We start from the raw sequence: 14701 nt of genomic DNA, 5'->3' as shown, positions 1-14701 counted from the left end.
TTGGATCTACTGGCCTAGCTGCCCAAGGAACCATCAATATATCCATCACAGCCAACTCGCAATGGCAGAACAGCTCTCCACCCCGCGCATCACGGCGCCCTACCTCGACAGCTTCGTCGGTCGCCTTGTCCTCCTGGTTGGCAAGGTCACGCAGCTCCGCGGAGACCAAGCTACTCTGGACTCTGATGGAACAGTCACTGTGATTCTCAACCGCGTACGTTTTCCGCCTCCGACTACTCGCACTATTTGTTCGACTCCCCTGAGAAACTGGAGCTAACCCATCTCAAGGACGCTCATCTCGCCAATGGCAACGCCGCACAGGTCATTGGAAAGGTCAACCCAGATCTGTCCATCAAAGTCCTAAACTCCAAGGACCTTGGCCCCGGTGTCGGTACGTTCACCTCCCATCAGTGTCGCCCATCATGTCATCTAAACCCTCCCTATTAGATCTTGGACTATACGCCTCGGTCGTTGAAGCCACGCACCGCCACAAGTCCATATTTGTCTCGGACAATTGACTTGCCCAACCAGATCATGGCCCCCTACTCTCGCAGCCCGCTTACTCTCCTCGCGTCGCCATGGTCTGGACCCAGCCAAACGGGGGTGATGATGATGATGATGGTGACGGGCACCCATTGGCCCGCCCCTCGCGGCAACGACGACAGTCCCGCCGTCTATCTACCTCAACGAACTATACGTCCTTTACGATAACCACCAATGCCACAACGACTGCATCGTCCGAATATGGCCGCCGTCGCCTCTCCAGCCGCTCTCGGTCTCCCACCCCTCAACCAGCCTCTGTTCTTCTCCCTTACCTTCCGTCCGAGTTCACTCAGTCTGTTAGCGGAGCATCCCACCGATCCTCATGTCCCTACATCGCGCCCACCGACCAATCCCTTGGCACTCACATTTCCCCTACAAACCCATCCTTCGACTCGGGCATCTTCCCCAAGACGCAAACCTCCCACCCCTACATCTCCCCCGCCGCCTCTCAGGAGCAAGAGTCCATCCCCTCTGCCCAGCCCGTCGTGCCCATCTTCACGCCCGACCCGTCGCCCCAGCAGTTCTCCATATCTGGCCAACCAAGCCCTCTACCCTCGCCGCCAGACTCCCAGGCCGACACACCCCCGTCGCCTGAGATCTCCCAGAGACCGATCCCGCCGTCCCCCAGTTGGTATCCTGAGCCCATCTCGCGAAGACACGTTGCCGACGCCACCGCGCAAAACAGACCAGCACGACCCACCGTACAAGGCAGGCGGCAGCAGTATCCCAAAGACGAGGAGCTCAACCAGGACCAGCTCTTCAACACCGTCCTCGAGGGCATTGGGAGGATGCACGTCACCATGGGACAGGACGGGGCCGGACGCTGGCGCATCAAGCGCTCGGGTAGGGGGGACAGTTAGGAGCATCCCCGCCGCCGTGATAAATCGGGGCTTTTCGAGCGCTGGATCGAGGAGCAAAGCATGGGCCATCTGGGGGGTCGGCGAAGATGGCAAGACTAGCATGTGTGTTCCGTATCCCCTGTATCTATCCGTCTAGCAAGACAAGATTACGATTTATTTGATGTTTGACTTTCAATGAACACAGGTACTTGTGTATTAAACCGCCATTATCCATCTCATACTCTTTACTCAATACGTAGCGTGAAGCTCAGCCATCCCTTCGCATTGCTCCATCCCGCCCTCTTATTCTCTCATAATATTTTCTCAACCAATGCTTTACTCCAGACGCAGCAAATCCTGCGCTGCCATCCAAATCTCCGTAGCGCCCATACTACTAATGGCTTCTCTCCCGCTGCCGGGCAGTCTTGACTCGCCATCTGACCCCCCAGCAGTTGTATCAGAGTATCTGTATCGTGCCACTTCATCTTGAGTAGCCGTGGTGGCGCTGGTGTCTTGGGAACCTTGCAAACATTCACGGGTTCGTATCGCCGCTGTCTCTGCGTCTTCGGTACCTCTAGAGCCTTCACTCACAGTCCGTTTATCTGACCCAGGCTGCTCCCCCGAGCCAACGTCCGTGCTGCGATCAGAAATCTTTCCTAAATCAAGCTCATTGTTGGGGTTCTCTTGAGGATTTCCTCTTTGCTGATTAGCAATCTCTGCTGCTTCTTGGATACCCTTCATTCTCACTGTGAGCTTCTTAAACACCTTGACTCGTCTCTCTGCAGCCTCAGCTCGCTCTTTCCACATTTGTACCTCTGTCCTGGCTTCCCTCAGCTGCTCACTGAGTGTCCCAATGTCTAAATCATTTTGTGCTTCTAGCTGCCGACGAAGCTGCAGGGCTTCCTCGGTCTTGACGTCTAGCTGGTGCTGAAGGTGACAGATTTGCGTATGGAGGGAAGTTGTACTCCCTGAATGTAGCTTAGGTGCCGAAATATTCTGCGAGGTTTTGTCTTCCGGGTTATTTAAGCTAGAAGGTATAGGTGAGAGTAAAGGTCGGATTAGGTTAAGATGTTGTGCAATAGGCGGCTGCTCCCGATGTGGTCCCAAGGTCCCAAGACTAGGAACTCTTTGTTTTTGGCCGTGTATTTCATCACCAGTAACCAAGTCTAACCCCTCTGGAGAGTTGAGCTGTCTCCTCGGCCTTGATAACAGAGGTCGCTCAATGTCGAGGGTTTCATGCCTTTTCTCTGCATTCATGATCTCCGCTGCGCGCAAAGCCGCACCATGACCAGCCAATTTCCGCGATGTTGGCTTTCCTATGCTTTCTTCATGATCCAATATCATGAGTAGCGAGTTTGAGGAAGCAGTTAGGCGCCTGGTAGAGCAGTCCGTCTTTTGAGGACTATAGTCCTCCCACAATGACCCTGATCTAGAGACATGAACAGGTTTGCTAGGCGAGTATTCGCCCCTTTCCTCTGTAGAGACTCGACCACTGCCTCCATGTTTCGGTTCTGAGCGTGGTTTCTTGGACTTCTCTTGCCCCTCAAACATGGCTGCCATAGCCTTGACACCAACTCGCCTGCTCCCTACTTCAGATTCAGAACCGTTGTTAGAAGACACCATCCAATTCCCCTGTCCAGCTTTTAGATGGCCCCTATGTTCTCTAGTAAAAATTGGCCTCCTTGTCAGGGCATAACGGGTCTTCGGGGTACTATCAATAGAGGGCGGCGCCAGATCGGGCAATCCATGTGATGATATACCACACTCCATATTTCTGCTTGGTGGAAGGAGACTCACTTCAGGCTCTTTGTCTTGTGAGTCCCGGCTGCGTGCAGACGACATTGCCCCGTCCAGACTCTGGCTGTCCTCAACTGCCTCCACGGCATGACCATTGACAGTCTCCTTCGTGAGCATCGTCATGGTTTCAAAAGCCTCTGAGCCGACCTCAGTTTTTGGGCGATTGATTGCCTCCGCTGTCCTGTGCTCTGGATCGTAGGTGATTTGGCTTCCTTGAGAGATCCGGAAATTTCTTCCTCCAGTCGCTTGCCGATGATCACCATGTAAACCAGCACCTAATAAGCCGTGACTGTTGAATTTCCACCGGAACAGATCACTTGAGGTCGGATTTTGATTTTCTCCCCCATTTCCCAAACTATGCGCGTGCCTTTCTGTAGTTTGAGGGGCAGGTTCCATATCAGTGCTCTCCACCGAGTGCGTAGACTGTGATATCAGCGAGTTTTCAACGTATAAACATTGTTTCGATGATGTTCTCGGGGGTATGTCCTCCATCGATACCCCAGGGCCTTCGCGCACCGAGATTTCTTGTCTACTACAAGGCCGATGTCTCAGATACCCTTCTGCCTCAAAATTCTCAAAGACCCCTTCGCAGTGAACGTCTCGGGGATGTTGAGATTCAAGATGTCTACCAAAGGCGTCCTTGTTGAAAGCGTCTGCTGCTATAGCGTAGGTTGCGATATTGTTTGAACTACCGCCTACATGAAGAGACAAGTCTTCAGCAGACCTTTCCTCCGTCGTTGAGCTCAACACTACGCCACTTGGCTTTCCGGACAGTCTGTTGGGTGCGACACTCTTCTTAGTTCGGGGCTGCTGCCTCTGCAACCCCATATTCGGCGTCTCGGGCTCAGGTCTACTATCCCTATTAACCTCCACAGTGTGGTCTTTTCTCTCCTGGTCCCAGCCTGGAGGTTTCTTGATAACGTGTGAGCCTGAGGTAGACGGGCGTAGGGAGGCAGGTCGGGAACAAAGCGACGATATAATGTTGCGATGATTTGTGGCCAGATATTTTATCTGGCGGACGATATCCGGCCAGTATGAAATGAGCATCTCAGCCACATTGTTGGCAATATGGATCTTGTCAAAGGCTGGGGGTCCATAGGGTAGCTTCCCTGTCGGGACAGATTTGGCACGGTGTCTTTGCCCTTTCTGAAGCCTTTTGGGTGCAAGAGGAAAGAGAAGCAGACCGGACTCTGGTGTCGCAATATTCATGCTATATTGGTCCAGGAGATCTCCCACGAGCAACGGCCCAAAGACGATGCCCAGCGCGCTATAGCCCATCAGGTCACTAGCTGGGAGTGATGTCCCATTCTCGTCTTCCCGCGGTGCTACCTCCGCGGCTCGGCCGATAAGACTCAGCAGACCAAAGACGCTGCAGATGAGCTCCCTTCGAAATCGTGACTCTATGGTCCCGATGGCCAAGGCGATCAGCCGTGCGCGTACTAGCGCCTGTTTGGTTCGTGGAAACTCTGGTTGAGTGTGGAGATGAGAGTGAATCGCAACAAGGGCGTCAAAGACGGGAAGGGTTCCTAGAACCCCTCCAGGTAGTACTGAAAGTAGCCGTTTGAACGTCGAGGCGACATCATGGACGGAAGCCTGGATATGCTGCGGTAAACATGCGCATCGGACAGTGCTGGCCACCTCAGCTTCTCCATCCTCCATGTGACAGTAGTAGTTGAACAGAGCACTGACAACTCTCACAGAGCCCGGAATTCGGAAAACACCTCTAGCAGTAGTATTTTGCGCGAGATGCTGGGCAGTCGCTCGAAAACAGGTCGGTATGACTAGAGACCCTGGCGTGTGGTCTCTGGGGAGATACAGTACACTCTTTCCGCTCAACCTAACCATGGTTTGGAGATCAAGTGTCCTTGGAGAACCATTCCTTGACGGCGCAAGGCCAAGGGCAATGTCGGACACGCTTCGGCGGCGCTTCATGGGCGGCTGTCTCATGCCTGGCTTTAGGGGTCGGAGCGGGCCACTCGTTGAGGTGGATCGTAGAATGCGAGAAAACCAGCCTCGCTTCTCGGGAGTTTGCGAGTCCTTTCCCTGTATCTGTACGGAGGTATTAGCGCAATCATTCTTATCGGATGCCCGGAAGGTGAATGCTCACTTGTTTTTGGACCTTGAAGTCGTCGACAATTAACCCTCTCACTCCATGCTACGCCAGCATCAGCCGCCATCAGAACCCAGTCTTCTGGATCCAAAATCCCTCCCATACCTTCTTAGCCAGCCGGTTATACTCTTCCACCCATAGTGCCCTATCCTCAATCTCATCCGTGTCGCTCACCAGCCCCAGCTCTCCGCCGCTCATCGCCCAGTTGTTACTGCTCTCGAAATGCGCGCCGTGAGCCGTGACATTATGAATAGTCGCGCTCTGTGGAATCCCAAGAGGGTTCGAGCTTCTGTGGTTGGAACCAATGCGTCGCGGGAGGATGGAGATGCCATTGGTCGAGTGAGATGATTGCATCGCGGGAGCTGGTTGACCATGCGCCATGGCTGTGAGAAAGGACGGTAGAGACGATACAGACCCGACAGACGAATATCCGAATCTTTTCTAGATATGGATGTTCTGCGCGTAAGCTAAATCCTTGAGTAAGAGAGGCGGCGCGCATGTAAAGGCAAATGTAAGACTTGGGCCCGGGAGACCAGGGCACGCAACGCGAAGTCGTGTTCTCGGTTAGAGTGTATCACCCCATTGCAACTGGCAAGTAAAGGCGAATGCAGAGACGAAGGAGTCACCAAACCAAAAGTAAAAGACCTGTGGCTTCCTTAGATGTTGAAATGCTTGTGGGGGCGCGTCATGTCCTGGTTTGCTGCCCTTGGCAACCGAAAGGTGACGCAGGGCTGAGCGTGGACTCAACGGGAAGTGACGATGATGAGAGAAGAAGCGGGTGCTACTTCCCTTGAAGAGACTGCGGGATGGAGGAAAAAGGCGGAAGGAGAGCTGCAGCGACAGATCAGAATCCTGGCAGGCGACTTGAAGGTCCAAGCACCTGTGGGCAGTGATGCACCCAGCCAGGCCTCAAGGCCGTGTACCACCCTGCCAATCATTACAACGCCAGATCCAACGCTCGGCTCTTCGTACCACGCGGAATTCCTGGTGTCACCTCCTCTCTCGTGCTCATGTGCTTGATAATGTTTGGCATTCGGCAGCTAGCGACTCCCGTGCATCCAAGTCGGCGCCTAATCACCAACCCCGAGCCATACCTATGTTCAAACGGACTGTCCTCGGCAGTCCGCTTCCAGTCTATCGTAGTTAAAAAGCAACGTACCATGCCACCCACTCCCCTGGTAAATCTTTCATCCAGTTCAGTTCCCGCCTTCCCTTGCGCCTTGTTAGATGCATCCTGGCCAAACCCAGTCATATACTGCTGCGTCGCCCGTAGCCCATATAAGCCACCAGGCAAATACATTACTCTACCACCATACCATCATGTATAGCCGGTCTTGTTTCTCGTCGTCTCGTTTCGTCGTCCCGTCTCGTCTTGCCCGCAGTACTCCTGCGCTTTTCACATTCCTCATGGCTCCTCCGAAAAGAGCACATACGACAGGATGTCCGACAACGAGATGATACCTCGTAGCTTGCTATCGTCGTCCACTACCAGAAGCCTATGGACGCGGCTCTTGCGGATGGTGTCGAATACAGCCTGCAGTCGGTCGTGTTCCGAGCAGGTGTAGATGCCCGGACTGTCCTCGGGCCGTTTACAAAGTGCATCGCCTATCGTCCCGTTCAACTCCTCATACGCGCCACCCCTGATGCACGGTATGACATCGACGGCCTCAAATACGTTGAGCAGTCGATTATCGTCGTCGACGACGGGAACACAGCTTATGTTTCGCTTCACCATCTGGTGAATGACGTCGAGAACCGAGTTGTTCATCTGCGTCGTGGCGAGGTTGGTGTACGTTCCTAGGTTCAACTCGCGGACCGTCTTCTTCAAGAAGACTGTGTTGTGTTCGTTGTTGACGGCAATGAACTTGAGGATACGGTACTGCGTGATCACCGAAACCACCCACTCCTTGCCCGTTTCATCGTCGATGTCGACTAGGGGAATTCGGCGTGCCCGTGTGCTTAACATGCGTCTGATGGCGTCGAATAGGGGCGTCAATGGGTTGACGGAGACGGTCTCGATAGGGACGGCGCCGATGGCCTTTTCGATATCTAAACACGTTGAGTCAGCAGTGCCAAGTCACGCTCGGCAGCTTAACGTACCTCGCAGACTGCTAAGTCGAAATTGATCCAGCTTGGCCATCTCATCGGGGAACTGGCAGTAGTACTGGATAACATTGATATAATCGGTGGCTGTCAGTATGCCAGCAAAGCTCGAAGAATGCGAGTCCCATAGTGGCGCCGACACGATCGCTGGACAGCACCATTAGCACATGTCTACCATCACGGCTATCTATTGCCCGCGCCATCGTTCTGTCTACCCCGGACACCGGCGTAACCATGCGAGGCGCAGTAGCGGGGTCGGTGAGCGTACCGTTCTGGATCATGATGTTGAGGCTCTTCTTGATGAGGAGGTCATTGTCGAGCACAATGAGGCGAAAGGAAAGAGGGAAGACATCGTAGCCGCAGCGGACCTTGAGGAAGTCGCGAATATTTCTCTGCGGAGGGGCTGTCGATTAGCAAGATGATGAGGGACAGAGAGGGGGAAAAGTGCGCACAAGACCCTGGATTTGGTCCTTGTCGTGGACAGTCTGATGGGGCAGCGTCGGGTCGGGCGCGGCGGCCATTGCGCTGCGGTTTATTGCCTGGGGGCGCAGGTATGATGACGGGGCGACAAAGTGAGGGACGGAACGGCGCTGAGGCTCGTGACCGGCGGATGATGTCGCAGACGCTGTCAACGCAGTGGCACCCAACGGCGCTGATGGTCTGGGCCCTCGAGCAGTGGTTGGCCAAGGGTGAAGTCCAGGATCAGGCTCCAGCCCCGGTCGTCGGTCGGCAGCTGGCGGTGGTACGACGGAGCGCGCTGCTGGTGGTATCGGATCCCGTCCTTCAGCTATAATCGGTGGCGGCGGTTGCGGGAGGTCGAGCGACTCGAGCCGCTCATGTTGGTGGTGCGGCGGGACATTGTGGGCGGGGTGCTCGGCGGCGGCCTGGTGCTGGTGGTGCTGGTCGAGCTGGTCGAGCTGGTCTGGGTGCTCTGGCTGGGCTGGGCGGCCGCTAGTCGGAGCTGGGGCATGGCAGTCCATTCCTGCGTCCGAGCTGCCCGTCGCGCGCCGCCAGACTACGGCCAAACCTAGTAGCGGCCACAGCGAGACGGTTGGGAAACGGGGGTTGCGTCAGTCTTCGAGGGATGGGCGATGACTGATAAGGACGATGGCGGTGATGCGGCTCGAAGTTTTGGGAGAGAATGGGTGACAACAAGGTGGAGGCATCCAGTTCCAGGTTGAAGTTGCAGGCAGTTGCCCCCCCCCAGACGGTTGATGAGATGCGCCGGTTGATCACCTCAAGGTTTGGTCACCTATTGCTGCGGCGCCTCCAGCGTCATTTTGACAATTTGGTCATTTTGCCGGCCTTATCTCCAGGACTTCGGTTCCCGACTCCAGTTCCCCCTGGGCACTGTGCACTGGCACCAACCCACATGGACGCCATCATCAGCGTTTATCCAGCGTCGATAATAATAAACGCGAGACAAGATAAGCCGCCACTTCCTGGGGTGGGAAATATTGCTCGTGCCTAGGGTTCCCCAGCCATAGTAATCGTGCTCTCCAAAGTTTGGCTACGCAGCACATTTTCAATTACTGGTACAGATGCCCGTGTAGTCCGGGTGATTGCCGCAGACATTGTATCCTGCCGACCGGCAAGTGGTCATTTTGAACCACACTACAAGCCCGCGCAGTTTCACAACGTCGCAGAAGCGCAGAATCAACAAGAAGCATTCCTGTCTAAGAGTGTTTCGCACACTATCGCCTACCTATGAGAGCTCATCAACGTCTCTTGCCAAAAATCTCATCTAGATACAACGTGGTCTCCAGGGTAAGCCACTAATATTAGGTAGCCGAACAAATGAGCGACAAACATTGCTTACTTCTGGCATCACAGACAGCATCACATCATAATACTCATACCCTGAGAAACCAACCAACACCAGTAGTCTAGTTGGTTCTCGTATGCCGCTGACGATGAGACAGCCGCCATTGGTGGCGGTGGAATCTAGAAATACGAGCCGTATTATCTTCGCCAGGAGACATGCTCCCACTACTCCTAGCACTTGCGGATACGACCTATTACTGGGTACTCGTGCGAATAGTATTTACGGAGTATGCCATCCTAAAACATGTTTCCAAGGTAAAGGGCAGTAGTTGTGAGGGGCGCTGCAGGGTCTTGTGATGTTAACCAGCACCTCGAGGTGGTGTCGTATCGCAACCACCATCACACGGACACCCTCATCTGGGGAATGTCAAAAAGTCGAATTCCTTGATTAGAACATGCGTGCGCGGAATTGGAAGAGAAGAAGGCCCAGTGCTATCCAGTTAGGTGGGCAAGGGACTCTGGTTGTTATAGCAGTTAGTTAGTACCTAGTGTTTAAGTCGGTGAGCGTACTCTGTAAAAGTACAAGTACTTAGTAAGTACTTGTACTAGAGTACTACTGGTGATCGTAATAGGTGAGCCGTGGGGCTGGTAGGAAGCTCGAGGCAGAGCATATAACTGCGGCTTCCTCGACAAGGCAAGCAATCCAGTGGCAGTCGCTAGTCGTCATCTTGCCTCCAGTCCGTATCTGTTGCGTGTCTCAGCCAATGAGAGGTGCCTGGGGTTTTAAAACAGCACCACCCCGAGTCTGGCGCTAACAATCGTGGACCGCTAGCATCGGCAGAGGACCAGCCAGAGGCCCCAGAGTACAGTAGCGAGAGCACCATAGCTCAGGCACCCGACCGCAGTGGCCGCACCACCAGCTACATACCTGTAGGTACCTTAGTAGTAGTGCAGCTGGCCCCCCACTGGTGGCCCACCGACTTTGGATCCTCCCGCCCCGAACTCGCCCCGGCTGCCACCTAGGTAGGGAGCCAGGCGGCGCAGCTTATCCTACCCCATCCTCGCCTCGACATTTGGGCTCCGCTCCCGACTTGACTCCATCACCAACCCCATCCTCTCGTCCTCGGGACATCGCCATCAACTGGCCGCATCGCCCTCAAAGCTCCCTCTTGACTGCCGAGGAGCTGGGCTGCCCCCCCGGCCTTTGACCTAGAGGCTGGAGAACCCTCCCTTGGCCAATCTCCCCAGCCAGACCGACCCCGAGCGTCACTCAGCCACCACCAAAACAAACCTCCGCCAACTCCCCCATCGTAACATTTGACCGCCCCAACCCGATCGACAAGACAGAACAGAGGCCCCGAGCCTCTCATCCCTGCCATGGGTATCTGCAGCTCATCCTGCTGCGGAGGTGTGTTTATGACGCTCGTGTCTGCGACCTACCGTGTTCCCCGACTAACGCTTGCTCCAGGGCGGAACCGCGATGGCCTCTACGACCCGATTCTCGCCGACAGTGAGCGGGAAGCTGTGGCCGATCTGCTTCAATATCTTGAGAATGTGAGCAGCATGTCCGTCTATATCACAGTGTTGTGTCTAACCCATGCACTTGTAGCGGGGCGAGACGGACTTCTTCTCGGGCGAACCCCTCCGCGCGCTTAGCACTCTAGTCTTCTCCGAGAACATCGATCTTCAACGCAGCGCTAGTCTGACCTTTGCCGAGATCACAGAACGAGGTATGTTTTGGAGGCGTGGCAGAACTGTACGCACCACGACCGGTCGTAGACGCACCACCGTGGCTGCGACTGGTCTCGCATACGATACGAAGCTTGGGCAGAGAACTGATTTGAGCTGCTTCAGATGTTCGAGAAGTTGACCGGGACACACTTGAGCCTATTCTTTTCCTTCTGCAAAGTCCAGACATTGAGGTGCAGAGGGCAGCCAGCGCCGCCCTTGGCAACCTAGCTGTCAACAGTGAGTTCTAGATCTGCCCTCCTGTTCGACCAGGAACTCACAATGCCCCTTAGCCGAGAACAAAGTCTTGATCGTCCAGCTTGGTGGGCTAACACCTCTCATCCGCCAAATGCTTTCCCCCAACGTCGAAGTTCAGTGCAATGCGGTCGGATGCATCACAAACCTAGCAACGCACGAAGAGAACAAGGCCAAGATTGCCCGGTCTGGCGCACTCGGGCCCCTCACTCGGTTGGCCAAGTCGAGGGATATGCGCGTGCAGAGGAACGCCACCGGTGCTTTGCTCAACATGACACATTCTGGTAGGAGTCGTAACCCCGCGTCTGGTTCACAATGGGATACTCACCTAATTCGCAGACGAGAACCGACAACAGCTTGTCAACGCCGGCGCGATTCCCGTTCTTGTGCAGCTCCTCTCCTCCCCCGATGTCGATGTTCAGTACTACTGCACGACCGCACTTAGCAATATTGCTGTCGACGCCAATAACAGAAGGAAGCTGGCCTCCTCGGAGCCGAAACTTGTTCAGTCTCTGGTCAATCTCATGGATTCTTCATCTCCCAAGGTCCAGTGCCAAGCGGCTTTGGCGCTGCGCAACTTGGCATCTGATGAGAAGTACCAGCTGGACATTGTTCGGGCAAACGGATTGCAACCTCTTCTTCGCCTCCTCCAATCCTCCTACCTGCCTCTGATCCTGTCGGCAGTCGCCTGCATACGCAACATCTCGATTCACCCCGTCAACGAGTCGCTGATTATTGAAGCCAACTTCTTGAAGCCCCTTGTCGACCTCCTTGGCTCGACTGATAACGAAGAGATCCAGTGCCACGCCATCTCAACTCTGCGGAACCTGGCGGCCAGCTCCGACCGGAACAAGGCTCTTGTTCTCGACGCGGGCGCGGTTCAGAAGTGCAAGCAACTTGTGCTTGACGTGCCTGTGACTGTCCAGTCAGAGATGACCGCGGCCATTGCTGTTCTGGCCCTTAGCGATGATCTCAAGTCCCACCTCTTGAACCTCGGGGTGTGCGATGTCCTCATTCCCCTGACGCACTCAGAAAGCATTGAAGTCCAGGGCAATAGTGCTGCTGCCCTTGGTAATTTATCATCTAAAGGTATGTGAGCTGCGCGCGCGGAGGTTGACGGGGCTAACCGTTTCTTTCAGTGGGCGATTATTCCATCTTTGTTCAAAACTGGAACGAGCCGAATGGAGGCATTCACGGGTACCTTGGCCGCTTCTTGGAGTCCGGCGACGCTACCTTCCAGCATATTGCCGTGTGGACCTTGCTCCAACTATTTGAATCCGAAGACAAGACTCTGATCGGCCTCATTGGCAAGGCCGAGGATGTCATCGAGCACATCCGAAACATTGCCAACCGGCAAGTCGAGAACGAACCCGAGCTCGAGGAGGAGGACGAGGGGGAAGTCGTGAACCTGGCCCAGAGATGCCTCGAGCTCTTGGGACAAAGCGGCAACAAGGCACATATCGAGGGCTAATCCCCAGAACTCGACGTACCCTTGTGCCAAGTTGACTACCTGTCGAAACGGTCGTTCGGACCTTGCCGGTTATTCTTTAATCTGCTTCGGCATGTCGTGGACTCTTTCTTTCTTTCCCGTATCCCGGAAGCGATTGCGTTCTCATCAAAGGAGTTTGCAAGGCAAAGGATAGGTGGTGTTATGGCGTTTGCAAGGTCACCAAGTTTCAAGCACTTGGGTGATGGAAATGACTTTTTATTTCTCGTTTGCCGTTTGTAATAGAATGGCCAAGTGAGCAGCATGTCTTTCTCGCTATTCGTCGAGCAGTATTCGCTTGACGGATAGACTATCGAGCGAGACCACTCATGTGCCATCTTGGAGTGACGCTCTCGTCGCGCGAGCATGGTTTTCATTTTGTTTTTGTACAATGCATAAGCAGCTTTGTGGGAAAGCTGTCGGTTTAGCCAATTTTTATTGATATGGGTGGAGGTATTATGAGAGTGAGGGACACGAGAAGGACGGGCAGATGGTGTATGTAATTAAGAACCCTTACTCCAATAACTCCTTACCCTATGCTTCCTTGGCCATAGTTCTTCCCTTGGTGGCTGAGGACGATATAATGTACACGGCGGCGATTCCGGGCTGATGGCCCTCAGTTGCCATCTGGGGCAGCCTCTAGGGGATTCTCGAACCAACACCGATCTGCCAAGGGGAGTACCCTGCCTATTACCTTGCCAGTGACGAGAGCGAGAGGCAGTGGGCCAAATGTCCTCGAGTCTCGGGAAGCTGCAAGGTTATCGCCTACTACCCAACAGTGGCCCTCGGGAACCTGTATCCATGTGAGCAATGAGAGCTGTCCCGGGGAGGGGATAACGTGGGCGGACGCGGTATGCACGCGACGAAAAAAAAAATAACACACACACCTGGGTTACGTGGTCCTCGCCTCTCGTCCCAGGCGTGCCGTGGCAGACGTAGTCGCCGGGCAGGCCGATGAGGCGCTTGATGCCCATGCCGTCCGGGGAGTAGGGGAGGCGGTAGCTGATGATGTCGCCGACGCGGAGGGCGCGGCGGCGGTTGCGGGCGTGGGTCATGTCAATGGAGATCCAGTCGCCCGCGACGGAGAAGCTGGGCAGCATGGAGGGGCCGCCCGTGGCCGAGAGCTGGAAGACGTGGGTCTGCAGGAGGTGCATGGTGCAGAGGAGCTTGACGGTGGAGAGGGTGAAGCGGACGGGCATGCGGAGGAAGTGGGAGGCGACCATGGTGGGCGGTTTGTTTTTGGGGAAGAGGGGGAGGGTTCTCGTTATAGCGGAGGGGGCATTGTGTGTGGCCTAGGTAGGAGATGGGCGAGTTGTGATGCTGATGGCGATGCGTGTGCCGTTGGGTGAGTGACGTGAGAGACAGATGAGATGAGGTCTGTTGGAGGTGGATCAGCTAGCCAGATTCGTCTTGATGTGGGGGGTCTTGGAGATCTCAGCCAATGGGGTGTTGCAACACCTCGAAATTGGGTATAAAAGACCTCGTCATGGAGAGACTTGGGCGTAATAGTAGGTATATTAAATGGAAAACTGTTCTAGGGAGCGCCGTTCATTCTGGGGGATTTGATTAGCTAAGTATTCATCGAGAGACTGACTTAGTATTAGTAGTGTTGTGACTTGGTCGGTGTTCAGCCAACTTACCCTGCGTACCACTCTCTGCGCTGTAAACCAAACAACCACAACCCCCCCCCCCCCCCCCCCCTTCTTTTACTTCCTACCTTCGTCAGACTTGCCTAGAAAAATGAAAGTTTCATGACCGTTGGGAATATTTTAGTTTTCGACTTTCGATAAGCTGGTACTATTCGAGACACAACCAATAATGAGGAGTGACAATATCAGAGGCTTTGGGATCGGTATGTTTACCACCTGAGGATGAGGTTAGAGTAAATTGGAACCCACAACCATGGGGTTTCAAAGCAGCAAACTCTTGAGAATATAGGAATGGCGCAAGAATCGCCGACCGATCATGCCTAATGGAGTAGAGAACGGCCCGCCTACGATCCCGTTTTCACCCGATTAGACACCCATCTGAGGCGACTCTGCGGGATGAAGCCGAGGTCTTTGGGAGAAGGATGGT

General features: G+C 54.6%; 4 protein-coding genes across 4 annotated transcripts; 2 read left to right on the top strand and 2 right to left on the bottom strand.

The window, feature by feature from the left end:
• Positions 1-61: 61 nt before the first annotated feature.
• ACO1O0_008592 (replication factor A protein 3-domain-containing protein) lies at positions 62-1403 on the top strand (the record flags this gene model as incomplete). The annotated part of the gene is made up of 3 exons (XM_083197956.1): positions 62-214; positions 289-391; positions 532-1403. 3 exons carry the CDS (start codon positions 62-64, stop codon positions 1401-1403), a joined length of 1128 nt encoding a protein of 375 aa, XP_083045691.1.
• Positions 1404-6694: 5291 nt separating this feature from the next.
• SNF4 (AMP-activated serine/threonine-protein kinase regulatory subunit SNF4) lies at positions 6695-7913 on the bottom strand (the record flags this gene model as incomplete). The annotated part of the gene is made up of 4 exons (XM_083197955.1): positions 6695-7338; positions 7390-7539; positions 7661-7784; positions 7845-7913. The coding sequence occupies 4 exons, from the start codon at positions 7911-7913 to the stop codon at positions 6695-6697; spliced, it is 987 nt and encodes a 328-aa protein (XP_083045690.1).
• Positions 7914-10533: 2620 nt separating this feature from the next.
• Positions 10534-12610, top strand: VAC8 (protein anchor VAC8; the record flags this gene model as incomplete). The annotated part of the gene is made up of 7 exons (XM_083197954.1): positions 10534-10564; positions 10625-10710; positions 10766-10886; positions 11011-11124; positions 11178-11423; positions 11479-12228; positions 12279-12610. The coding sequence occupies 7 exons, from the start codon at positions 10534-10536 to the stop codon at positions 12608-12610; spliced, it is 1680 nt and encodes a 559-aa protein (XP_083045689.1).
• Positions 12611-13159: 549 nt separating this feature from the next.
• ACO1O0_008589 (endopeptidase catalytic subunit IMP1) lies at positions 13160-13848 on the bottom strand (the record flags this gene model as incomplete). The annotated part of the gene is made up of 2 exons (XM_083197953.1): positions 13160-13264; positions 13513-13848. The coding sequence occupies 2 exons, from the start codon at positions 13846-13848 to the stop codon at positions 13160-13162; spliced, it is 441 nt and encodes a 146-aa protein (XP_083045688.1).
• Positions 13849-14701: the final 853 nt, after the last annotated feature.

The sequence above is a fragment of the Amphichorda felina genome (genome assembly GCF_050947745.1).
Source record: "Amphichorda felina strain 45539 chromosome Unknown scaffold_9, whole genome shotgun sequence".
NCBI classification, from domain to species: domain Eukaryota; kingdom Fungi; phylum Ascomycota; class Sordariomycetes; order Hypocreales; family Bionectriaceae; genus Amphichorda; species Amphichorda felina.
The sequence above is the reverse complement of the archived record's forward strand: the minus strand, read 5'-3'. Positions and strand labels throughout refer to the sequence as shown.